This window comes from Myxocyprinus asiaticus, chromosome 34 (genome assembly GCF_019703515.2).
Source record: "Myxocyprinus asiaticus isolate MX2 ecotype Aquarium Trade chromosome 34, UBuf_Myxa_2, whole genome shotgun sequence".
Taxonomy (NCBI): Eukaryota; Metazoa; Chordata; class Actinopteri; order Cypriniformes; family Catostomidae; genus Myxocyprinus; species Myxocyprinus asiaticus.
Window position 1 is genome coordinate 31,484,568 of NC_059377.1, and position 25,776 is coordinate 31,510,343.

The 25,776-nt window shown below is 38.0% G+C and overlaps 3 protein-coding genes across 7 annotated transcripts; all 3 read left to right on the forward strand.

Annotated features, from left to right (window-relative positions):
- Positions 1 to 2,207: 2,207 nt before the first annotated feature.
- LOC127424947 (homeobox protein Hox-A5a-like) lies at positions 2,208 to 5,095 on the forward strand. Its single transcript, XM_051670523.1, has 2 exons — positions 2,208 to 3,285; positions 3,808 to 5,095. The coding sequence occupies exons 1-2, from the start codon at positions 2,724 to 2,726 to the stop codon at positions 4,050 to 4,052; spliced, it is 807 nt and encodes a 268-aa protein (XP_051526483.1). The 5' UTR covers positions 2,208 to 2,723; the 3' UTR covers positions 4,053 to 5,095.
- A 13-nt stretch (positions 5,096 to 5,108) lies between these two features.
- Positions 5,109 to 25,508, forward strand: LOC127424944 (homeobox protein Hox-A3a-like). 5 transcript variants are annotated; one of them, XM_051670517.1, is made up of 4 exons: positions 5,109 to 5,135; positions 5,331 to 5,441; positions 22,174 to 22,729; positions 23,611 to 25,508. In XM_051670517.1, the coding sequence occupies exons 3-4, from the start codon at positions 22,291 to 22,293 to the stop codon at positions 24,396 to 24,398; spliced, it is 1,227 nt and encodes a 408-aa protein (XP_051526477.1). In that variant the 5' UTR covers positions 5,109 to 5,135; positions 5,331 to 5,441; positions 22,174 to 22,290; the 3' UTR covers positions 24,399 to 25,508. The 5 variants fall into 5 exon arrangements, with proteins under 5 accessions (XP_051526477.1, XP_051526476.1, XP_051526480.1 ...); XM_051670516.1 differs by lacking the exon at positions 5,109 to 5,135 and having other exon boundaries at positions 5,156 to 5,441; XM_051670520.1 differs by lacking the exons at positions 5,109 to 5,135; positions 5,331 to 5,441 and adding an exon at positions 15,194 to 15,221.
- Positions 10,227 to 12,957, forward strand: LOC127424949 (homeobox protein Hox-A4a-like). The gene is made up of 2 exons (XM_051670525.1): positions 10,227 to 10,811; positions 11,282 to 12,957. The coding sequence occupies exons 1-2, from the start codon at positions 10,400 to 10,402 to the stop codon at positions 11,605 to 11,607; spliced, it is 738 nt and encodes a 245-aa protein (XP_051526485.1). The 5' UTR covers positions 10,227 to 10,399; the 3' UTR covers positions 11,608 to 12,957.
- Positions 25,509 to 25,776: the final 268 nt, after the last annotated feature.

The window sequence follows — 25,776 nt, forward strand, 5'->3', positions numbered from 1 at the left end:
AATACATTTTTATCACTGTTAAGCCAATGTAGGCCTACATCCGAGAGTGAAATTTTTTTTTCTAAAAAATAATCCTATAACTGCACTCCGCATGCCACGTGATAGGCCTGAATTTACAGACAGACAAAAAGGCATATGCAGGCTTACTTTGATAAGCATAAGTAACTATTTGAAATTGAGAGATGAAATTAAAAAATCTTAAAGGGTGTGATTTGCAACATTATCTGGAAACCCAGAATAGTGCCGAGTTTGAAATGGCAACTGTTTCTGACATATAATTACATAGTAGTACATAAAATAAGTAAGATTAGTGCAATTTCCGAACTCAGCCCTTGGCTGGGTTTCCAGATAACCCTGCAAATCAGTCTACTAATCCATTTATATATTTATATTATATAGGGAGACGTCTAGTGCAATGTGTTTAATAATGTAAGGCGATAGCTAAATGCCGAGTGGTGGTGGTGTAGTGGACTAAAGCATTGAACTGGTAAGTGGAAGGTTGTTGGTTCACCACCATTGTGTCCTTGAGCAAGGCACTTAACTCCAGGTTGCTCCAGGGGGATTGTACCTGTAATCAGGGCACTGTAAGTTGCTTTGGATAAAAGCGTCAGCCAAATGCATAAATGTAAAATGTAAATGTAAATGCTACAGACTAGGCTACTGTCAGTTGGAGTCAGTATGAACCTGCCACTGGAGAAGGAGGTGCTCATTTAGCGCACATTCACTCCAATCTCATTTATTTGTATTTGTGAAATGTGAACCCTTGTAGGGTCACAAAATCATCGTTTTACAAGTACGGTATTTTAAACCGCATTATGCATGTCATACCTGAATTGACACGACATAAAATAAATCTGATATTTTGGAGTGGCATAACTAAATAGCCTAATAGCAGATTAAGTTTGATTTAGCTCATATCCTTAATTATGTTTTAAGACATAAGTGACCCTGATGTAGCTTTCACACCAAGTCCGGGTTTTCTGAAGCACTAAATATGTTATTAAATCGTACAGAATTACTTGATTTCTACGGCATGTTTCCCAAAAGCACTGTAGCACGATAAAAAAAAAAAAAAAAAAAAAATAAAAATAATAATAATTTAAAAAAAAAACGTAAATTGAGGAGTAGGGGCGGATTTAGGCAGGGCGACATGGGCAGCCGCCCGGGGCAGCATGGTTAACATCACATGTTAAACAGGCTTTCTGCGCATGCCGCGTGATGGGCCTGAATTTACATAACACAATAAGCATAAATAATGGCAATAAAGAAATGTTCTTATTAAATCATATTGATTTGACAAGAAGACAAACATGACCCTGCAATAGTTTTGAACTTAAATTGACCTAAATAATTAAACAGTAATTTAATTATAATAGTTTATAAATAAGTAGCCTATATTAACAAAATAGATTAGAGTGAGAGTGTGCTAAAGAACGCTTCACTCCCTCTCGTCCTCTTCCATCATCCTCTTTTCCTTCAATGTTCTGCTCCATGGACCTACATGGCTACCCTGTTGAATCTTGTTTCTCAAGGTTTTTTTTCTCTCCACCAACAAACATCTGATGATTTTTGTTTCCTTGCCACAATCGCATTTAGCTTACTCACTAGGGTCATTAAATCATGACCTATTTTAAAGTTGCTTTGAAACGATGTGCACTGTCAAAAGCGCTATACAAATAAAAATGACCTGACAAATTCCTGGACATATTGGAAAAAGTTTAAGCCTTAGTAAAGCACCGTTGGACCTGAGAGCTCCCGTAACGATGCACTTGGTTTCTACATAATAACAAGAGTTTTTGTTTGGGGAAACAGGCTTTACTCCATTATAAAATAACGTAGGCCTACGACTTATCTTTAAAGCGTAAATTGCAACGCTATTGAACGATCCAACTCTAAACTTTTATGTGGCAGATTGTTCCCTGAATCTTTTCTTTTAAAAGCCACAAATTTAATCCAACCATATAATGGATTAAGAATTTCATCAAGCCAGATAAATCAAGCTAAACCATTCCAAAAAAGAAAAAAACATATAAAGAAATAGGTATGCTTGATTTTCTTTTCTTTTCAGATTTTTAATGGCAACCTATAATCGCCATTAAATTATAGGTTGCCTTTGTATTTTAATTGTAAATAATTGTTGAAGACCGTGTTTATTGAAAACCTCTAGATGCTTGTGTCACTGAATTGTCTGAATCCATTAGACATTAGTGTTCGTGTTTTGTGTGCAGGTCACGACGCATTGTTTCGACATATATAATTTTTCTACTGCAGAGTCGTTACCCTCTGAATGACCTCGCCACATGCTCTCTTTGAGTTTGACGCTCAAGCGGAGTGCAGCCTTTAACCAGAGGGTGGCGCGCGGCCACAATCTTTAACCGAGCCTACAACAGCTAGTTCGGTAAAACTCTAGTGGCGCGCTCCCGTCTCCAAACAATTCCACCCTTATTTCCTGCTTATGTGAGTTTACCACTGGAGGTCACAGAACAGGATTTACGACTGGTCAACAAAAACACGTGACTTTAAGCCGTACCCCATATTTGGGAGCCTACGTAAGGGAGCATTAAGTCTGTCTCACTCATTTCCATAATTCATCATAAATTGTGCAAGGGTGCAATAGAAGCTCAAAACCATCAAGAGAAACAAATCAAACACACACGATATTGTTCTCTCCACAACAGAAGTTATAGTGATTAAAATAATTTTAAGGTAATTATTGTCAACCAATGAGCTCTTATTTTATGAACTCATTCTGCGGTCGCTATCCAAATGGCGTGGACTACCCCTTACATAACTATGGAGATCACAGCTCAAGTGGCCAATACAGAGATTCTACGGGCATGCATGCGGATAGGTATGGCTTTGGCTATAATGGAATGGATCTCAGCACCGGGCGCTCTACCACCGGACACTTTCTATCGTCTGGTGAGCGAGCTCAAAACTACACAGACAGTCCAACTTCGACGCCTGTCCGGTACAATCAACCGGTTACCGCGAGCAGCGTTGAGTCCCAGTCGCCTTCCTCTGACCCTCTCCCCTGCTCGTCCTTAGCCAATTCTCCTGTCAGCACGCCCCCACATCGCGCCCTGAGAACCTCACTACCGAACATCAGTGGCTCTGTGACCAACAGTGTCGGAGCTATTCTCAGTTGCGAGGACATTTCTAAAGCGTCCAGCACCATGGAAGAAGAAAAGCCAGAGGGAAGTGCGCAGACAGCCTCACAGAATGTTTCCGACACGCCGCAGCCACAGATTTATCCATGGATGCGAAAACTTCACATAAGTCATGGTAAACGGCAAACATACACTTCTGCGCTTTTCTGTTTTTATGTTAGACTGATTTTTGAAGTGAGGTGTGAGTGGCCTCGGTTCCTTTTTAAATGCCACAAAATCAGTTGGAAGTCTTATGCCAACACCGTTAGTTCAGTTTGGTTTTATCAACTATTTGGTCTGTTATATCGAAGTGTGCCACCTCTAACATATCCTACTGTCATAGTTTACTAATTCCATATGTTTCGGGTAAGAGTTTAAACAAATGTAATAAGTAATAAGTAAACTTCTTGTATCGGTAATTACATTCTCCATTAAGAAATTTCCATTAAGGACTGGTTATGCTAATAAATTAATTAAATAAACCAATTTTAAGCTAATTTAGAGAATTTATCCGGATGAAGTTTGTACTTTGTCCTTGAGCGTGGCATGCTTTTGAGATTGGTGCATGACAGTTTAACATGTATTTATTTTTCTGCAATGTTGTGGTAGCCTACATTATACTATAAAAGTGATAATATTAAACTTTTGTTTATAACAGACAGTTTGGCCGGACCGGAGGGGAAAAGGGCAAGGACATCCTACACACGATATCAGACACTTGAGCTTGAGAAGGAGTTCCACTTCAACCGGTACCTGACACGTCGCCGACGAATTGAGATTGCACACACGCTCTGTCTCTCGGAGAGACAAATCAAAATATGGTTTCAAAACCGCAGAATGAAATGGAAAAAGGACAACAAATTGAAGAGCATGAGTATGGCAGCTGCCGGTTACCGGCCCTGAGAATGTATATTTACTGTATGTGTGCATAAAAATATTTGTGTGTGTGTGTGTGTTTCCTTACCAATACGTTTGTTCCTCATAACAGAGGGCATGAAGGTTATGGGCTTTTCCCATTTCGTGAAAGACTTTCTATGCACGACACATGGAAAGCCCTGTTTTTCGGCTTTGGCCAGAAAAAAAAAAATAAAAAAAAATCCTCTCAATGTTTTCATGAACTGTTGCTAGTGTGTGTCTATCTTTGCACTGTCTTAGAAAAACCACCTGAAGGTGTAAATTAATTCGTTCTGACGAAAAATGCTTGAAGTTTCTGAAAGATACATTTAAGAATTTGTAAAACGTTTAAGTTGGACTTTTACAAAAAGTCTTCTGATGTGTAAATATGCATTTGTATATTATGTATTTATTTTAATTCGATATCTAATGTCGAGTGGATTTATTTTGTTGTCAATCTAAAGTTGTAATTGTTTTGGCTGTGCTGTAATGTCGTCATTGTGTACTGTTAAATTAGTTCCGTTCAAACTTGTCTGCATATTTGTGGGTCGTGACCTCATTTTTACTTGAATGTGTGTGTGTGTGTTTTACGATTTCAAATGTTGGACAACATGTGTTGGACCTTTCTCGTGAATGTTGAATGATAACTGGAATTGAATGATACAGAAATCTCTAAAAACTGCTAATGGTGAATAAAATGGTCATGACAATAAAATTTTACTTTAAATATTAGATCTCAGTATTGTCAGGTTTGCTTTTTGCCGAGTGTAATATGTAAGTCATTGTTGCATGAATAGAAAATTAAGTGTTATGCAGTTATTTAATTTCAAGTTGATAAAGAGCACTGCTCTGCAGGAAATGATGTCTTTATTCTGTAAATGTTTGTTTCTAGTATGGTCTCTGGCAGTTCAACAGGTATGAGACGCATTAATAACCATTTTAACCGTTGTGCAAGGGGGCACTTATGATCCCCTTGCCAACCTCTCAGCAGGCGTCAACGCCCAAACTCTTGTTTTCTCCGGAAAGCTGGACAGAGTTTTGAGATTCAAACTTACTAGACCTTGTGCCATTCCTGTTCCGCGACACTGGCGGGTAAGATATATAAGGAGGCTTGGTCCATGAATTAGATCGTAAATATGAGCGAGTCGGGAGATAGGCTCACTGGTCATAAAACAGTCACGTGATGGCCATTAAAGTCAGTTTTTATGGTTTTGGGGAGTCGACACAAATATCGCAAATAAAGTTTAATCGCACTGACGTGGAGCTTCGTTTACTTTTTCTCTGCAGACCGTAGAGGTGTTCCTTGACTGCTTCCACAACTGTTTCTGACATACCAGATTGCTATGGACTGGAAACATGTCGGCCGGATTCATTTGGGTGGACGAGGGTCAGCTCATGGTAAGTTTAAGTTTTTTTCGTTCTTGTGCTGCTGTTAAAAAATACGTTTCTTCAGACCTTTAGTGAAACAATGAGTAGAACATTAATGAGCTCAGTTCCCACTGTGTTAATGAAGATTTGCGCTGTGAGGAGGCTACTTGGGTAGTAGGGGGGATTACTTCTTGACTGTAATTGCTTCCGTTTTACGGTAACATTTCCCTTTGCATCTGGGCAAAGAATAAGATTTGTGAACGTTTCTCTGATGAGAAAAGGTCGGTTTAGTAGGTGTTATTGCACAGATTTGTCTCCAGCCAGGCCTGCCTCAAAGTCTTGAGAGAAAAGAATCTCACAAATAATGATACTTAAGTTCAGCTAATTATTGTTGCGAATGTGGAGACGGTAACGGCTTACGGTAATTTTCCAGTATATGTAGTGGGCATCTCTTGCTTTGTTCAGAGTTTTGTTTTGTTTTACATCCATAGACCTTTTTTACATCCTTTAAGTAACGAACGATGCCTATTTCCTTTATTTTTTAATGAAACATCTATCTATCTATCTATCTATCTATCTATCTATGATTTCGGACTGCTGTAAAATTGTGCTCTCTGCATTTTGTCATCGAAAGTAGGCTACAATATCCTGATGTGATTAAAAATACTAACCAGCATCATGGTTTTCGTAATAATAAACCAAACAAGCCAACATGGGTTTTAATTTTGTCTTCACCTATACATTAAAACTCATTGAAACGCAATATTGTATTTGCATGCCTGAGTTGATGAAATAGGCATATCCGCATATTTAAACTGAATTGCGAGGGCGAGAGGGAGATAGACAGAATTCGTTAGACAATGTGGGGGAGAAAGAGACTGAAGAAAAATGTCTTCGCTCCTGGTTCAACGCGAGGTCAGCAGCGGCAGGAAGATGAATGTGCACACGCTGCAAACCACCAGCAGAGCTCGCTTTTGGCCAAGTTCAGTGTCACCCTCATGGGCGCTCCTTTTCCCTGTAAGGATAGAAAATATAAATGGAAAGAATAATAACTCCCACATACACCTTTAATAACAAGGACTCACAGTATGTGAAAATGGTTCACCTATCTGGATGTAGCATGAATCTCAGTAGAACGAAATTGATTGCTAGGCCAAGCTGTCGACAGATATAAAGGTTGCTTGATAACGTATTTATATGTTTGTTCTCACAACACTGTAATTAATGGAAGGTATAGGAGATGTTCTGGGAAACTACAAGAAATAAACAAAGAAAAAAGAAAGATAGAAAGAAAAAGAACGAAAGATACTGATGAGTTCGAAGGTTTGTTTGTTTCCATGTGTTTATTTGTGCTTGTTTGTTTGAGAGAGAATGAGACTTTAAAGGGAGGGGGAGGGCTGGGGTCAAAAGTGTACAGGAGAACTCGTAGCTGTCATCTGTTCTGGAAGAGCGCAGTGCCACTTTTATAATGGCACAAAAGATGGAATAGCTGTGAATCCCGCGAGTTGAGTTCTGGTCTAACCTCGCAGTGAACTCTGCAAGCTGGGTGACCCTAGATTGGCATCCCCAAGAGACTACCTCTTTCGCCTCTAAAGCCAAAGATTGACTATTCAGGTTTTATTAATGGGTTTGATTGGTGAATTTCCTTTGAAAAAATCGCATTTGGTGACCAAAAGTTCGACGGGACATTTGCATTTAGGATTGATAATCTTTCCGCAATGAACATTTCTTTGTTTCCATAGTTCTGAAGCTTTGAATTCAGTTTCAGTGAAAAGCTTGTCTAGATTTTTGAAAACTTAACATTCGTTAGATTTAATTAAGGAAAAAGAAAAAACAATACCAGCAAATAACATTGTTTTAGTGTTCGTCTTATCCTTTACCGGCAAATCCGAAAAAAACAAGGCCGAAACGGAATTGAATTTTTTATGAAGTTGCTTGGAATTGCCTACAAAAGATGATTTAATACAAATTCGACATTTTGAGAATGTTGCTCCTCTGGGACAAATCTTGATCCAAACATGCAAAGACATACAAGCTCTCTCTCTCTCTCTCTCTCTCTCTCTCTCTCTCTCTCTCTCTCTCTCTCTCTCTCTCTCTCTCTCTCTTTTATTCCTTATATTTTTTTTTAAATTGCACTGCGTTGCACATGGTTCGAATGAGAAATCCTCAAATATGAATATCTTTAAAGAACACTTCAAAATCCATCTGTCACCTAGAGAGAACACTTAAATATTTATTTACTGTGAGACCACATTGGCAATTATTCATATAGCTATTAGTTCAGATTGCATATATTTTCACACCGGATTAATTCGGATTAAAATCTGCAGAGTCGTGCTGGACTGTATAATTTAATAGAATTAATAAAGCTAATTGCAAAAAAATAAATAAAAAATAAAAAATATATATCTTACATACAGTGATGCAAACAGCTGAATTATACACATTTGTATAGGTAAAACTCGTTCAAAGCAAGTAAATTCGTCAAAGTTTGTAAAGGTTTAGAGGTGCATGTTAATTTAGTTTAATTTACAGGCCGTGCCTCAGTTTTACAGAAGACGCGATGTCAAACCTTGTATTCTAATTTAGATATTTGTATCCCGTTATATAAGGAACATTTTAATTTGTGTGATTTTCAGGTATGCATAATCTAATTTACTTCTGCTTTCGTCATAAATGGTTTGTTTTTATTTGTTTACATTTAGATATTGCCGCATGTTTAAATATAGGCCTTTAGTTTTGTACTCAAACCAGAGAGTACACAAAGTATTTAATTAATAACAGACATCAAGGTATCATTTTATATGGGGTTCAGAAAACTTAGCCTGGCCTTCAGTTGATAACCACTGGTTACAACCCTTCGGTTAGAAGGCTTTTGTATAGTATAATAAAATGTGATATAATACCTTTAACAACAGTTACAATAATATAAGTAGTTAATAATATTTGTGCCAGAAAAATCTTCTATATGTTAGAAGCATAGATATAGCATTTTTGGAAAGGGAAGGCCAATGGTTTACTAATGGATTGCAATAACGGCTTATTTATTTAATGTATTTGTATTATTTATTTGGTTAGTTTAGAACCACCAACCTCCAGAAGGACCGTTTATAATTCTCTGTGGGATTATTCCAATGGGAGAAGCGAAGTCCAAGGCCGGGGTAAACGCAAGGTCACTGCGTCTAACAAATATGAAAATGTAACCTTTTCAGAGGGCACGCCTTGTTGTTTAACAAAGACTGTCAATGAGCAAGATTAATAAGAGGCGAAATGGAAACTGAGTCACTGAGGGGTCAGACCGACGTTATCTCTAGCTATTAAAGAAGGAAGCTAAAACAGTGTCGAGCGGTTGTGAAGCTGTGGCTCACATAGTTGAGTTAAGACAAATTCGTGAAGCTTCGGTTGATGCTTAAATATGAATTTTCTGTTCGGGCTAGGTGTTGCTTTACTGCAAAGAAATGTAAAGGAAAATGAAACATTACTTGAGCTTTGGGATCTACCTGTCGCAAGAAGGTGGTGTCATTATTTTCGTTTATCTGGACAGGCACACAAGGTCAGGGATGGTTTTTATACAAGGTAGGCCTTTTGAATTATTTGTAGAGTTCATTTGAACATTAGAACTGAGGTCCAATATTGTTGTTTATTTCACAGGAAAGGTGAAACAGTTTAAACTAAATTTATTTAGCATTAGGGTTCATTTTTCAAAGAGATCAGTGTTTCTAGACCATCTAAATGTGTGACATTGCGGCCGCTTTTAAGGATATTGAATAATTTTCCTTTGTCTTGGACCATTAATATATTTGTATCAATCAGATTGACATACAATGAAATTTATACCAATAGTAATCACTGCCTGCGACTCATAACTGAATACGTCAAAATAATACAAATGGAAAGTTAAATTCAAAGTTGGCATGATGTCATCTCACACCCATAAAGTAGGATTAGGCGAAATACAGTATGAGCCACGGTGCAGCCGAACATTTCAGGTCTTTACAACACACAACACCGTTTCAAGTCCACACAATTAATACAGACACATTCACAACTGAGGTGAAGGAAAATCGTGTAAATGAGATGTCCAGCTCATATGTTTAAAAAAAAAAAAATAAAATAAAAAAATAAATAAATAAATATATATATTCTAAGCAATAAAATAATACGTCTCACACTTCAGTTGCATCATGGTACTTCTGTCCAAATGCCAATGGGAAAAAATTTGAAATGTATTTTTATTTTTCTGCTAATTGCGAGTCGCCTTTACCATTTAGCAAATAATTTCATTGATGATCTGTCTAGTGAGTCTGTGATGGAGGAATATCCGTGGTTGAACTCCGAAAATCAAGTCTAGTAATTTTATTCAAATGTTAAAAGAGATGTTAAATTAGCAAATATTTGATGTTGCCTGCTTGTAAACAGTATTTGTGCCTTCCATTAACAGGTGCATACATAATCATTATGAGTAAAGCCCACTGATTCAGTTGCTTTTGTGAAAGTGTTTGTTAGCCTTCATGAAGGTTATTTTGAGGAACATATAGAAATTTGAATATTAACATGTTTAAATTGCAGGTCGAGGTTATATTATCATCAGAAAGGGCATCAACACTGCAAGGAGATTCTTCCATGATAAATCACGACCTCTGTTGCACTCGTTTCTCACTATATCGTGCGTTTTAATATACATCTTATGCGTTCAGTCAACTGTTTCGTCTTCCATACGAGGTAATGGTAGCTACATCGAATTATTTTCGGGTATATTTTGATTCAATAACAACGCATAGACAGACGGCCCGGACAAATTTTCCTTGTGCTGGTGTCTGGCCTGCTATTGGTGGTTGTTTACACAATGCCCACAGGAGGCGCTGATTGGTCGTATTCCTCACGTGACCGACCAACTTTGTACATTTGACAGCCGAGTAGGTGGGTTTTGGAGAGATCAGAAAAACGACAGCGCGATAAAAATTAGAATTGTTGCACTTCACAAATTAATGATCATGAGCTCCTACTTGATCAATTCAAATTACATCGAACCTTCTTTCCCACCCTGCGAGGAATACCAGCAGAACGGATACATACCCATGCCCTCTGATTATTATGAGCGGCCGAAAGACTCGGGCTTCCCCCATCATGAGGAGGCATCATTCCCGCGATCAAACTACCACGAGCCGAGCTATGATTACGGTAATGTGGCAACTAACGGTCTCAACGATTTCACCGACCGTCAGCACGCTCAACCTCAATCCGTTCCGCAGAATCATGGACCCCGCCTCAGTACAGAGAGCTGTGCTGGTTCAACTGCAAACAAGGATTGCAGCCTTGTGACAGAGGCTCTTCCAGGCACACAGAAGGGTAAGGAGCCGGTGGTGTATCCCTGGATGAAAAAGGTCCATGTTAATACTGGTAAGTAATTTGCTTGGGCTATAAAAGCTCTTGGAACCCTGTGGAGGGCGTTCGTCGTAAGGCATGTAGCGAGCATACCCAGTAATAATTGCTCATTTGGACGATTTACTGCCCCCGAGATGAAGTCCCGGTGATTAGGAGTTATTCTTAATTTTATTTATTACTTGAGTTTCCGACGGGCCATTAAATAAGCTTTATCGTTGACCACGTTCAGAGCAACCAGTACTTTTAATTTAGCAACTTTTCTTAGATGCTTTGAAGCATGTTGTCTGCAAAGCTACCAAATTAGTTGGCAGCGTGTGAATGGAATGCTGTCTGCGTAGAACGACTCATGTCCATCGTCTCATTCACTCAAGTCATTTTTATTGTTCTTCAAAATATTTAGTGAGCGTACCTAATTATTTGGCATCCTCGCACCAAAAACGGAGAATGTCAATAACACCTTCTCGGTTATGTGTTTGTGTGTTTAGTGACCGCCAGCTACTCTGGAGGAGTGCCCAAGAGGTCTCGCACCGCCTACACGCGCCAGCAAGCTCTTGAGCTTGAGAAAGAGTTCCACTTTAACCGATACCTGACTCGACGTCGACGAGTGGAGATCGCACACACAATGTGTCTTTCTGAGCGTCAGGTAAAAATCTGGTTTCAGAACCGCCGTATGAAGTGGAAGAAAGACCACAAGCTACCAAATACAAAGATCCGCTCTTCGAGTTCTGCGCCCTCCAACCATCACGTGAAAATGGACGCCACTCAGCAGCAGCAAACACTACTTCCTACGCCGTGTTCCTCGAACCTATAGTTTTAGAAACACATCGGCAAAAACGGAACTGAACAAGAAAGAACACATAGCAGTATTGGGATACTTCACAGGGTTACTTTTTATTCAGTGTCCTATGAGGCCACCTCACTTTGCCTTCCCAACCTCCTCCTCTTCCCAACCTCTCTAATTTGAGCTGGACGCACCCTTACTGTATAATTAGATTTTTTTTTTCTAATGGAACAATATAGTGTACTTTAACTTGGAAAATGGATTACGTTCTCTGTCTTTAACCGAGGTATACCCAGTCTTGTTTGTGAAGATCAACCCTGATGTGTGTACAAATCACTTTGACATTTTAACATGAAGACACAAGTATCGGAACAATTTCCGAGGGTTAGTCATCATATTTGTCTTAGTCCCGTATTTTAGTGTATTATCTGTATTTACGCCATCAAAGCTGTGAATATTCGTGTATTTGGTTATTTGTATATTGGTGAATGATGTCAAGATGTTTAAGTAAGCCTGTATGTAAAGTAACTGTTACAGTGGAAATAATAAATATGAGTTTATTGTGTATTATCCCTGTAGGCTAATCCATGGATAAGACTAAGGTGATAGAGGTTTTTACATTTACCGTAGTTTACATGATACAGTTTTATTCCAACATATCTTCGCCTATCCATAAAATGCTATGTTTATATAAACCAGGCCTAACTTTTCGTTTGTTTGCAATTCACGCATGGAATGGGTAATTTACAGCAACTTTCCACTTTGGACCGCAAAATAATTCCAAAAGCTATTTAGGACAAAAGTTTAGGTTTGGTTATTTTATTTCCAAGAAACTATGACATCATATGAAAAAATATATACGTTTTACAAACGAAAATACTTTGCCACCAAATTTGTGACGTATGTTTACGTTTTTATTTATTGCAGGAATTTATTGATTTTGAACCATGTTAATGAAGTAGGCCTACAATATAAAATTCAACTGGGTATACTATATATTAGTGTTACTTTAAGATAACTTGGATTAGCAGTGAGTGATTAATCTTCACAAGATACCATATCGTTGGTTTTTCAGAGGCATTAGCTATTAATCTAAATATCTATCTGTAATAATGTGAAAAAAATATATAACTTTTTGAACTATAGGCAAAGCTGAAAGCTAATAAATCTAAACGACACTTCAAAATATTAGTGATGGCACTCAACATTTGTTAACATTTAACAATAATTTATAGTACAAATAAACCTTGGCTTTTAAAGATATTTTTGTCCGTTTTCAGGACGAGCTAATCTTAGAATTTCGATTTAAAATTGATATCCATTTTTATTTGTTATGAATTATAATTATGCTGTGCATAAACATCAGGATGTATTGAAATAAAGAGCAGAATTCTTATCTAGTAGTACGTACTGGTTTTTAAACTACTGTGGGGTTCATGCAGAGGGCACAAGGGAGCCAACCAATCATCAAACTGAAACACTGTGTGCGACCTCTTAACCTCTGACCTCGCCATATTCAGGACCCTCTAGAACATGGTCCTGTTCTCCACGAATGCATATAGGACCGTAGTGGAACTTGAATATGATATATTTGTCCATTTTGTGAGAGACAAAAACACGTAGTCTGTAGCCAACCTACTTTGTATACCTTGTTTTACATCAGTATAAAATATAAGACTATTATTTCTTTGTTCAAATGTGTAAAACGCCTAACACTTGTTTTAACATTTGTTTCTAACAGAACCTCATTTCAGTTTTTGATTACGGAAAAGTATGAGTCCTTAAATTTACTGTAGATATGATGGACAAGTTAGGGATGTGATGTGACATTCTGCTCAAGTGCGTAGCAGCCATGGGGGACGTGGGGGGACACGTTCCCTGCACTCTTTAAAAAGGTGATTTTTGTCCCCTGCACTCTTCCAAGCTAAATCCATACCGAGTCCAAATGGTGGATTTGTATATTCTTTGCGTTTTGTTACTTTGGGCTGGTTGAGCGACCATCCAGCCAATCACAGGTGAGTTTCATGAGCCTAAACAACTCTTATGTGAAAGGCCGTCAGTCAGACAGTCTAGTCAATGCGGCTCCATTCATTTCTACAAAGTTGCTTTCAACAATGCTCATTTATCCATGTTTTTTAATCTGCATTTATGTTGATCTAAATAATCTAATAATCTGGAGATGAGGAACATACAAATGAGAGTTATTTATCTGTATATTGTTCTTGATTGGCAGCATTATGTGAAATGCACTGCAGAAAAACAAAAACAAAGGACAATCCTTCTTTTAAGCACACATTGTAAGTGGAGTTTACATCAGCACATGAGTCTTCATTAAGTTATGCTTTTTACATTATGTTTGTGAGGTAATAGTTTGATCGGTTCTTTTTGCCAATTTAAGCAGATTACTAGATCTGTGTTAAATATGTAAAGCTATTTTTAATATCAGCTCCTGTTTTTTACCTCTATGTTGGTGTGCAGTCAACAAACTGTAGGAAAAAATATATATCTGCTGTGTTCTTAGAACACTTGGGAATTTTACTGAAGTGAATAGATATGTAGAAATGCTTTTTTATACATGAAAACGTACAGACGTTATTGAAACTCATTATAATTATTATAAGACTATTATTGTTGTCTTTTGATAAAAGTCTTGCTCAGCAGCTCACAAACTGTAGGGAAATAATAGATTTGCTTTGAAGTCTCTTTATAGGTCTGTAGACATACAATTTTTAAGGATTAAAATTTACTTTTGAAACACAAGACACTCATTTGTCACCACCTTCTGGCATCACCAGAAATGGTCACTGGTCATTAAATGGATCTGAACGAATGTTGGTGAACGTAGTCAAAACACTCGAGCCACTTGGATACATTTAAATCCCACAATGCACAAGCATAAAATTGTGCACATGCACAATTGTCATTATTGCAACTGATTAAATAATTTATTCAGGACTAGCTTGTGCTCAGTCTTTTATTGTCATGTGTGAAACAGAAACAAGTGCTCCACAAGATGCCCTTTATTTTTGCAGCAATTTTGCAATATTTTGCAATTATTTTACAATACTTGAATCTTTACTTGAAATATTAAAAGTAAATTATATATATATTAATATAATACTCATATCATACTTATATATTTATATATACTGTAATATATTAATACTGCACTGTATATATATTAATTATTATTTATTTTTTTCTTCATATAAAACCGTTGTATTATATGGCTTGGAACAGTCTATTTGTTAGAAACAGTCTATTTGTTCTGTCTAAGACAAGTCCATTCCCCAATAAAGCATGAATCTATTGAAATCAGACGCACGAATTTACGAATAAGTTTAGCCATACTGATTTAACTTAAACTGCAATCCATTATCATTGATTCAGATCTTGACAGACAGGAAATTTAAACTTCGGTCACGACTCATATACACCGAAGTCACCTCTCAATCCACTGTACTTCATTTTTAATTGACTGGCTCACATGACCTTATTAAATAATAGATACCTCCCGGTCAGAAATAGACTCGGAATGTTCGGCAGGATTTTTCATTTTGCCGTTGACCGACCACTCAGCGAGACAACTCCGAATCCTCTAGCTCCTGAAACTCTTCCGGCCAACCTTCAAAATGCGCTGTAGAGTAAGTAATTTAAGATATTTCCAATCTAACTTATAAAGTTATCAATGAAAACTTTGCACAGCGTTGTACGTGTCTAAAGTTCCAGATGATACATAGGCGTAGTTAGGTGAACTAAGCACACGTTTTCTCATTGCAGTTATCTAACAAATTCCTCTTGGCACATTTTCCATAAGTATTTTTTTCAGAGGGACGTCATTTAAGTGTAGTGGTCACTTTATCTACAGACGTTTTCAACACAAGGTACTGAGAAAAGGGTGTTCATATTTCTGCTAGTCATCAGCTGGATATTTAACTATAACCATATAAAGGCTACATGAAATAGTTTCAGGCGCATCGGGATGTTCCTCGCGACTCATTGATAGGCTTGTAAACAATGTCAGTACCTCAGGTCGAAAAAAATCTGTTTTGGTAAATATAAACACATTTCAAACCTAACAACTACAACAATAATAATTTATTATGAAGTTGTTCATAAGCCACTAAAGCAATGCTCTGAGCATTGAAGGGTGCATGGAAATTTACACTTTTCAGTCTCTATCATAAAATGAAGGCCATAGAAAGTCGTAGTTCAAGATTTCACATCTTTTATTGCATTCTCAAATAAACGTTATCTGGACTCATGGGCACAACCATTTGCCACCCCAAACCATTGCTGTTTTCAGTCGCACCGTCACAAAGTTATCCAAAAATGCGTTGAGTTGTGTACTATTATTAGTTTTGATGATAGCCGCAGCAAATGCACGGGAATTATCAAGCAATGTGTGTGGCAGTAATCTTGGCTTTGGCTTAAAAGCTCCAAATGTTAGTATTGAGAACGGATTTGTTCTGTAGAGTGGCGAAGCTCCGCGAACCTTATAGTGAAATATAGACGTATTTGTTCACCTCTATAATAAGCAGCAAGCCAGTCTTTTGATTGAACAATAAACAAGTCGAAACAAGTTGGTCTGAGGTTCTCGTTTTATGAAAAAAATCAACGACGCCATATATAAATCATACATAACTAATTTTGTCCAAAGACAGTGCTGCTCCTTTATACTTCGTGTGACATCGGTATTCATGTACTTGGTGCTGGGGTCCGTCAGAAGTTCAGGAGCCATGCTGAAATGTGCGAGAAGCATTCAGACACAGCTAAGCGACTTCGGTAGGTCCTCGTCCCGTCTCACAACACCGCAGACCTGTTTCTAGTGAGCAGACAGGTGAACACATTATAATGAAAGCAACAACTAAAAGTAAGCAACAGAAGCAAGTCCGATTTGAGCGGGTTTTTTTTAAACATGGTTTACGCCGTTGGATGAGCTTTCAACCCAAACACTCTGGTGCCGGAAAAAAAGGCACCAAATGGTGGTAGAGAGCAAGCCTTTCTTTTGTTTGTTAAGATGGACCTGAAATATCACCGATCTATGAAAACTGTATATATGGAGGCAGCTCTTATGACTCTTGTAACTAAATGTTATGGTGTCGGCTATACATTTTGGTTTTAACACGTATAACAACACAAATGCACAATTATAATTTCAGCATTTCACTGTTGAAGCAAGCACTCTAAAGTCAGAGTAGATGCTTGGACACGAAATCCCTGGACTTCCATTCACGGTCTTTGTTGACTAATGCACCATAATCACCGAGAGAGGGCCACATTGCTCACACGAGAGTAGCCTACTGTTTCTGTTCATAGTGGTATATTTTTTTAAAGTATGTTGTATGTATCAAGCATTTGGATGATGTATATTACAAATGAGACAACGAAGCACATTTTGAAAGACCAGAATGTGAACTAGGAAACAAAGAAATACCAGGAAAGATCTCTATCAATGCATGTTGTCTCATTCTCAGTAACAATAGCACATGTCGTCCACAATATATTTTGCATGCTGCCATGACCCCCCCCCCCCCCCCCCGCCCACACACACACACACACAAACACACAAACATACACTCTCGGAAGTTCCTACACTACCACTATTCCACAACAATTATAAGGTTTTGTCTATAATCTGTGCTGCAAGTTTTCCTCTGCCTAAAACATATGATTGAGAAAATTATTATGATGGAGGGGGTGGATATAGCGTGCGCACCCCGGTCTGCTGCTCTGCTGATTAAACTAGCCTACTTCAGAAAAGTGGGGCCGGGTCATTGTGGACTTTCTGGAGAATGAGAGAGAGAGAGAGAGAGAGAGAGAGAGACACAGAGAGAGAGAGAGAGAGATACAGAGACGGAGGGAGAGAGATAAAAAAAAAACTAAAAAGAACGAAAGACTGTGGTACGTTTTGCGGATGGTGTTATACAGCTGTCGTGAACGGATATGTTTTTCCCCGCAGAAAAAGACAGAAACCCCTGCGCACCATGAGGATGGATTTTATTTTGATGTATTTCCGCTGATTGTTCATTACTCTAGTGAATTAATGGGGCTCAAAGAAAAGGTCAGTATCCACAGACTGGCGGAGAGAGCTGAACTCAACATCATCCGTTTGGTCTTCAATAATAAAGTAAATTTAAAGCATATTAGATAATTAACTTTTATTATCTCTTAACTGGCACTTAAACAACCATTACACTTGTGCAAGCAAATCCTAATTGTATCGTATCAATTTACATAAACGACACATTGTTTAATCAAAGCCACTGCAAGACCAATATTGTATAATAAAATAAACTGAAATAATTGTTTTTAATTTAGGTGTGCTCCCATTAGTTGTGTAAACGAATCTTTATAATAAGCTACTTCATTTCCCAAACACTGAAGAACAGATGCTGCATATTTATGATCAGAAATACCATACTGTGTATGTAGTGAATGTATTTCACTAAAAAGTATAAAAGGGATAATCCAGAGCAATATTTGACTGATTTTACGAACTATTTTTTTTCATCTTGTTTCCAAATGCCGTTTTATTACAGTAATTTGTCATTACTTTTCAAAATTGAGATGACATTTGTCTACAAACCAGTTACCATTTTCTTTCACACCGTCATCGCCCACTTTTAGTTGTTTAGAATGTAACTGAATTGTATTTTTCTTTTAATCTGGACTTGTAATTTGTTGAATTTATGAATTATTAATTATATGTAGTTTTTTTATTTTTTATTATTGCACTATTTTTCTTTGTATTAATCTGTCGTTGTATTGCACGTGGACTCAAATTGGTGACAGTAGTGCGTATATGTAAAGCCCTCTAGAGCGTGTAAACTGGGTTTTCCCAGGAAGAATAAATCACAAGACACCGAATAAAGCTCCACAGAGCAATGGCGGCCTGTCTGTTGTGGAGGCTCGCATGGGAAACGAGGATATAAAAAAGAAGGACTATCATCCAGAGGCACGCTGCAGCGCCGAGGTCACGACGCACGAGTCTTGATTTATGGGCTGGAGGATTTAGGGCGGCCGCTGCGTTTGCACGATAAATTTGCTTGAATGTCTTATTCTTATATATGATGAATTCTTATTTTCACACGCGCATTTTTATTTATTTTTTATTTAATATCATGTAGTTATTAAATAGATATTAATTTGATATTTTTGCTTCTATTCTTAGGGGTCCTAACTTATTAGTACATGCATTAGGTGTAGGCATGTTAGTAGTGCAAATACTTGTATAAGCAAAACAAGAGCATTAAGTAAACGATTTTAATATTGATATTTCGCTAAAGCCTGAGTTTTGATATTGTTGAGCTTTCGTGTTTATGTTAACATTAGGTCCTTTATAAAAATAAAAAGGCAGTTTCTACTATACATATACTGTAAATTGCATTGATTTATATTCCAAATTTACTTGTATATACTTTACATGTTAGAATAATTATAAATTAGTCAAAATATACACCGTTTATCGCATCTACTGAATTGTTTAGTTAATGGTGCCATTGAAATTGTTAATACTGTCTATATTTCTGGTGTGAAAAAATAAATAAATAAAAATAAAAACTCATTTCTTGTCGTAGATCTCCAAATAATTGTCCCATCTCTAAGCCTACGAGAAACTGAGTTTTGTTTAAGGTGAGATTTAACGCTATTGCATTGCACCATGTGAGATATATATATATATATATATAAAGTATTGCTCACTATCATTCAAATTATTCTGAGGTTTACACATGCTACACACACTCAGAGCCAAGCTATGAAAACTAAAGCACCATAATTTCTTCTCATCTTCTCAATTTGTGTGCTACCTTGAAGAATGCAGGATTAATACAAGCAAGTAGACCAATCTAATTTAAGAAGTTTCAATGATAGGTCATCTCTAAATTACATGAATAATATATAAAATATTTTTTATTATTATTTAAATGACTTTTGTGTGTGCGCCATCAATTAAATCTCTTAGTCATCGTTTTTATAGGGAAAAAACAATGGAGTAAATGTCCAAAAGGCTTAAATTGCATACGCAAGGATTTTTTAAATCCCACTCACCAACCCACGTCGCCCGCCCTTCTTTTTTAGCTTTGAAAATCTGTAATCCAGTGGGCCGCGCGAGAACAGGAATCTGTTTGTGTTTATTGCCCTGCTGCGTTAGGACATAAATCTAATTTGACCGAGAAAAGGCAGGCTAAAAGCTGATGTTGGTAATTCATTTGTATGCAGAAGAGTTTGATCCACAATCTCCCATCCCCAGCTCCTTTTTTTCTTGCTATTTTGGTGTCTATGACTTCCATAACATTTTTTTTTTCTTTCCAATTAACACTTTTATTTGTTAAAAAGGATAGAGTTTGTCGAAAGATTTTGCAGTAGGTATAACTGATAGCTCCATTGAGAACCAACCCGATCTCCGAGGACTGTCCCTATTATTTTTGTTGCTGTTGTTGTTGCTGGTGGTGGTGGTGCTCCTACTATTGTTGTTGTTGCTGTTGTTATGATTTATTTCTTTATAAAGTTTGTGTAATGTTAGAAATGTTTATTTTTTAAAGGTAATTCAGTCAATTTGACCAATGGTACAGTGTTCATCACACTTTGACACATAACGTCTCGCAAATCATCTAGTTCTGAGCGCACGCATACACTAAATATTAAATATGATGAAGTTGTCCATATCCAGTCCTGCCTGTGTTCACAGGGGAGACAAATGCTTTTTTTGTGCTTGAGAAGGCGCTTCATTTGCATAATTTTTATTGTCTACAGTGACGCTGTTTCGAGGGAGTTCACTGTGTGCATGAGTATGTGTTAACATGCTTGTTTGTACATGTTAGTGGTACATGAAAGGCTAAATAGAGTGGCCAATGGTGGCATTTAGTATAGGTCCGAAAACACCGTTGGTGTAGTAATATGTGTGAAGGTGCTTTATCTAGACGAGACACCTTCGTAATCTGCGTGTTTTACTGATCTACGTCAAAAAAGAAAAAGAAACAAGGAAAGAATTTTAGTCCTCGAGCGCGATGAATCGCTGCTTTACTGCAGATACCTCCCATGACTCCTGCCAGTGCAGCTCTCGCTTTGTTGTCCTCTAGATTTAGCTTTACTGTGGACCGCTGTTTGATCGATTTCTGCCGCTGAATGAGAGAAGCTCGCGCCGTGCTGCGCGCTGCTCGTCAGAGAGGAAGGTAAGTAGGACAGAAGGAGAGTTCTCGCATGGCTGTTAAATGGCGAGTTTGTGATTTATGATCGCGCGACTGAAATCTCGGTTCAGGGAGAGTTCATACTCTCACATACACACACTCAAGCCAGATTCCTCCCGTGCGGCAGCTGGGGTCTCATACTTTGTGTTTTGAGCGTCTTTCCTTTGAGCTTTACATGTGTATGGTTTTGCCAAGGAGTGAATTAGTGGATAATGTCAAGCTTAGATAGATCGTATAGAAATCAAAGAGGTCTTTTGGTTACATTTTTTGTGATTATTTTTTCTCAGTTTGCTATTCAGGCCAGATTTAGCACAGTTAAATCTGTTTGATGGTTGTAAAAATTGAATGTTTCTCCAGTCTTTTTATGAAGCCGATTAGTAATTTCTCAGTATTTTTCTACATGTAATCAATACATTTTATTATATTATTATTAATGTTATTATTATTATTATTATTATTATTATTATTATTATTATTATTTCTGAAAAAGCCACTGTTTTACATATATTTTATTACGCGTAGACCATGTCCGTCATTCACTTCGTTTTGTTTCTAAGAATAAAAATGTCGACTTTGTGGTTAATTTATCAGGTTTTACATTTGTGCCAGGCAGGTAGATAGATAAATGTCCTCATTAAACTAATTTAAAATGTTTAATGAAGTGAGGTAAGGCCGCTTTCTCGATTTGAATATATACATACGTGTATATATTCCACTGATTGGATTATTTTCCCGTCTTGGATATTGTTGTACATGAGCCGTGGTTGTCAATTTAGCATGGCCGTTCTCCCCAGCTTGGTGACGCGTCATGCATTAACCGGTGCCGGGAACCATCATTATGGCCTGGTGAGGAAATTTTCATGGCGTGTTCATGGAAGCGCGCGTCCACCCGGGTTTTCAGGATTCTTGCTACTACATCTTTAGAACATAACAGTACACGCAGAGGCTTAAAGAAGTGTAAAATCATAAGCTGTTTGTTGACTGTGAATTAAATTTAGATAACTTGATTGATTGATTGATTGTAATGAAAAATAAAGATCCCATAAATCACCGGGATATGGCCTACTGTCATTACTGTCATCTACTATTAAAGTTTCACACTAACAATAATACAAATTCACACTTCCAATTTACATTAAGATTTACTGGCTATATACAGGAAATATTCGTTTCACTGGTTTGTTCATCTATTTTTAAATATTTGTATATTTTTATTGGGCCTTCTCGATTGGACAGTTGAGCGGTGATCATGCTTTAGTGCTCTTCAGTTATGTTGGCTATTGTTACAGCTGGCCATAAGGTAAGTGGTGACCGGCTCTCCCGGTCTCACTGCGGTGTCAACTAGGCTTTGAAATGTAAGATGGATAGGCATTTTACCCGCTCACCATATCTTCTTTCACTATAGGTTCATCCGTAGAGCCCATTGGCGAAGAGGTGTCACGTGACTACGTTGAGCCAATGTTCTTCTACGACGGTGTCAGGACCTTGTCAGATAGAGAAATAAACATTGGGAAACGGCGAGATGCAAAAAGCGACCTACTGCGACGGCTCGACAATTTACAGTGGCTTCCCCTATCAAAGCGCAAACGGTTTAGGTTATGCCAATCAGCAGCAATATCTTCAGGGCCTTCATGTGGAAAGTGAGCACTATCGATCGGCCTGCTCCCTGCAGTCCCCTGGTGGCTCTGCAGCTCTGTACAAACCCAGTGACATTTCTGAGGGCTGCCAACGGAGTAACGGGACACAAGCCCCAGTACCAGACATCCCCGACAACAATGAGCCCCCTACTGCCCCCTCTGGACCAGGTTCCCCCAGTGCCCTGAACCAAATTCCGAGCCAAGATGCTACTGCCAAGAACCCAGGGCACGCCTCTCCAACACCAGCCACTAGGAAACAAATTTTTCCGTGGATGAAGGAGTCCCGTCAGAACACAAAGCAGAAATCCTGCAGTACCATTCCAGGTGATTATATCAACCAAATTATATGAGCTTACATGAGGTCCAAACTGATTTACGTTTTTAAAATAAGATATGAATGAATATGAATTAAACAAAACTTCTAACAATCTCAACCCAGTCTCATGAAAATTCGTACATATTTTACGAGTTGGCTATTTCGTATGATTTTGTACTAGTTTGTTGTATAAATTTGTATGATTTCATCACGTGCAAATTCCTGGATGTGTAATGTGGAAGTAAGCCCGAGTTTCGCGCACAAGGCATTGAGGACATACTTATTAATATTATGCCCTTACCCAAACCTCTTATCTAAACCTAACCAATCAGTAGTGTGTAAACATGACAGGAAGCTGTTGTGTGTGACAGAAGGAAGTAATTGTGGGGTATTAGATGGAAATAATGTCCAGCGATGTCATTGGCTGTAGTGTAAGTCCTACGAATTCATAGGAGTGCAGTCATAGGATATCATACAAATTAGCCAAATTTAGTCGTATGAATTCTTACCATTTCGCCATGCGATTGTGTCTATCTATCTATCTATCTATCTATCTATCTATCTATCTATCTGTCTGTCTATCTGTCTATCTGTCCGTCCGTCCGTCCGTCTGTCTATTATTCATTCATTGTTTGGTTGTCTCTCTCTCTCTCTCTCTCTCTCTCACACACACACACACACACACACACACACACACACACACCAGGTAGGTCTGTTTACTTTATAGTTTCATACTGTAAAAACGGTTATTCTTCCCGATGCTGTACCAGCAGGGCCTTTATGAATAAATGAATAATGTGCAGTGGAGTCAATTTGTTGTGACATGCGTAAAGCACTTTTCATTTTACTTTATGCTTAAACTGACCAAAGCCTTTTTGTCCTCATACAGTGGAAAGCTACCCTGGAGACAAGAGTCCACCTGGTTCGGCTGCCTCCAAGCGCGCTCGTACTGCATACACATCTGCGCAACTAGTGGAGCTGGAGAAAGAGTTCCATTTCAACCGTTACCTCTGTCGCCCTCGAAGAGTAGAGATGGCAAATTTACTAAACCTGACGGAAAGGCAAATTAAAATATGGTTCCAAAATCGCAGGATGAAGTACAAAAAGGACCAAAAGGGGTTTGGAATGATGCCCTCACCTGGAGCACAGTCTCCCCACAGTCCCATTGCCCTATCATCCGGTAGCGGAGCAGGGGGTGGGAGTGGATATTTAAGTTCAATGCATTCTCTGGTTAACAGCATGCCCTACGACTCACCCCCTCCAGCATCGTACAACAAACCCCAGCCTAATGCATACAGCCTCCCTACGTCATATCCACCTCTGAACAATTGCCCGCCCTCTCAAAAGCGGTATCCGGGGACTGGCACAACCACGCCTGAGTACGACACGTACCATCTTCAAGGCAACAGTAATTACGTGACCCAAGTGCAGGGTAGCCCAGTTTACGTCAGTGGAAGCTACTCGGATTCTTTGGTGGGAATAGGGGGCTCGGTTTTTGGCCTGACACATCTACCGCACCCTCCTCAAGGCAATATAATAGATTACAACGGCGCAATTACCATGGGAAATAGCCATCATCAAGGAGCATGCGAACCAAATCCTTGCACATTCACAGACCTTACAACGCACTATTCTCAGGGAAGAATTCAGGAAGCGCCCAAACTTACTCATCTGTAGTGTGGCTGCAATGTATTTCTCTCTCCGTCCACCCGCACACCTTTACGTTCCTCGCCTGACTGCGTTCTCCACCTCCAAAAGCTGCGTCCACTCGGTTTTTATGTTTCTTGACGTTGCTCGGCGAAATTATTATTATTATAATGATTATTATTATTATTATTTGGTTCAAGTTTAGTATACATTTAGCAAGAGAACGTTATAGTTTCTCAAAACTCACATGTCCTCGAATCATGAGAATATGTATTTTATTTCATTTTTAAGAAAAACTGAAACAGGGTATAAGAAAAAAGAACATAGTTTTATGGTTCTTTTTTCATGTAAATTTTAAATCTTAAAATTCTCCTCCCTCTTTTTTCTGTTTTGCATTTTGCACTTGAGGAAGGATGCATATGAGCACGACTTGAGCTTCTTTATTCAACAGTCTTATCTTGCAGCGTGAGCTCATGTGTTTCAGGTCTTTCAAATGTATTTATTTTGTGTCATTGACAATAGATTTCTAGTGTTATTTAGCCCAGTCCTTCAGATGATGGGTAGAAGGCAAAATTGATACTCCCTGTAATGTTAATACTGAAACATTATATGGTCCAGTGCTAACATGCAAGGTCAATGTATTCGATTATTAATGTGTACAAATGTTAATCATGGCTTGCTTTAAAGAATCAGAAGAGACAGCGATCCGATATTCATTCTTTTTATTTGTTCAAACATTTTTGATGTCATTCCATGCTGCTCCACATTTGAAGAAATAAAAGAATCTAACTGACAAGCTTATGTATTTGTATTTGTATCAAAGGTGTTACACAACAAGTATAAGCAAGAGGAAGAAAATCAGCACTCAGTCATCAGCTAAAATGATAAATTTGTTCAGTGCTACTTCTGTTTGTATTATGTTCATGTGAAGCAAAAAAAAAAAAAAAAAAAAAAAAAAAAAATTAACACTGATAGTTCTAATATTTCAAGATATGCTTGAAAGACATTTGGCAAATAAATGACAGAAACGGGCTACTACTGCTGCATGTGGGAGTGGTACACCATCACTTCCGGCAGTCTTGCATTTTAGCAAAGTGCGAGCAATCCATTGTAATGACAGCCTCCTCTCCTCCAGTAACGCCTGTGGAAGAAAAACATTTAAAATTATAAATCTGATGTGATAAATTCCAGCCCCTTGTTAGGCAAACGAGAGTACAATAGTGCTAGTTTGTTGACACTTAAAGACTGCTGAAACATCCAATACATCAACTCAACAACCAACGACAAGCATTACTGGAACAACTTGTCATTTGTGCATGCATTTATACTTTCCCCGTCATAATAGTTGGTTATAGTCAGTAGGCCTAATACTAGGCCTGCGAGATCATCATTCACAATGATAAATATT

Bases quoted from the DNA above. Each gene is read 5' to 3' on its own strand.
- LOC127424947 (XM_051670523.1), top strand. From the start codon at position 2,724: ATGAGCTCTTATTTTATGAACTCATTCTGCGGTCGCTATCCAAATGGC. The intron at 3,286-3,807 runs GTAAACGGCAAA...TGTTTATAACAG, and splicing joins AAAACTTCACATAAGTCATG to ACAGTTTGGCCGGACCGGAG.
- LOC127424949 (XM_051670525.1), top strand. From the start codon at position 10,400: ATGATCATGAGCTCCTACTTGATCAATTCAAATTACATCGAACCTTCT. The intron at 10,812-11,281 runs GTAAGTAATTTG...TTGTGTGTTTAG, and splicing joins AAAGGTCCATGTTAATACTG to TGACCGCCAGCTACTCTGGA.
- LOC127424944 (XM_051670517.1), top strand. From the start codon at position 22,291: ATGCAAAAAGCGACCTACTGCGACGGCTCGACAATTTACAGTGGCTTC. The intron at 22,730-23,610 runs GTGATTATATCA...GTCCTCATACAG, and splicing joins ATCCTGCAGTACCATTCCAG to TGGAAAGCTACCCTGGAGAC.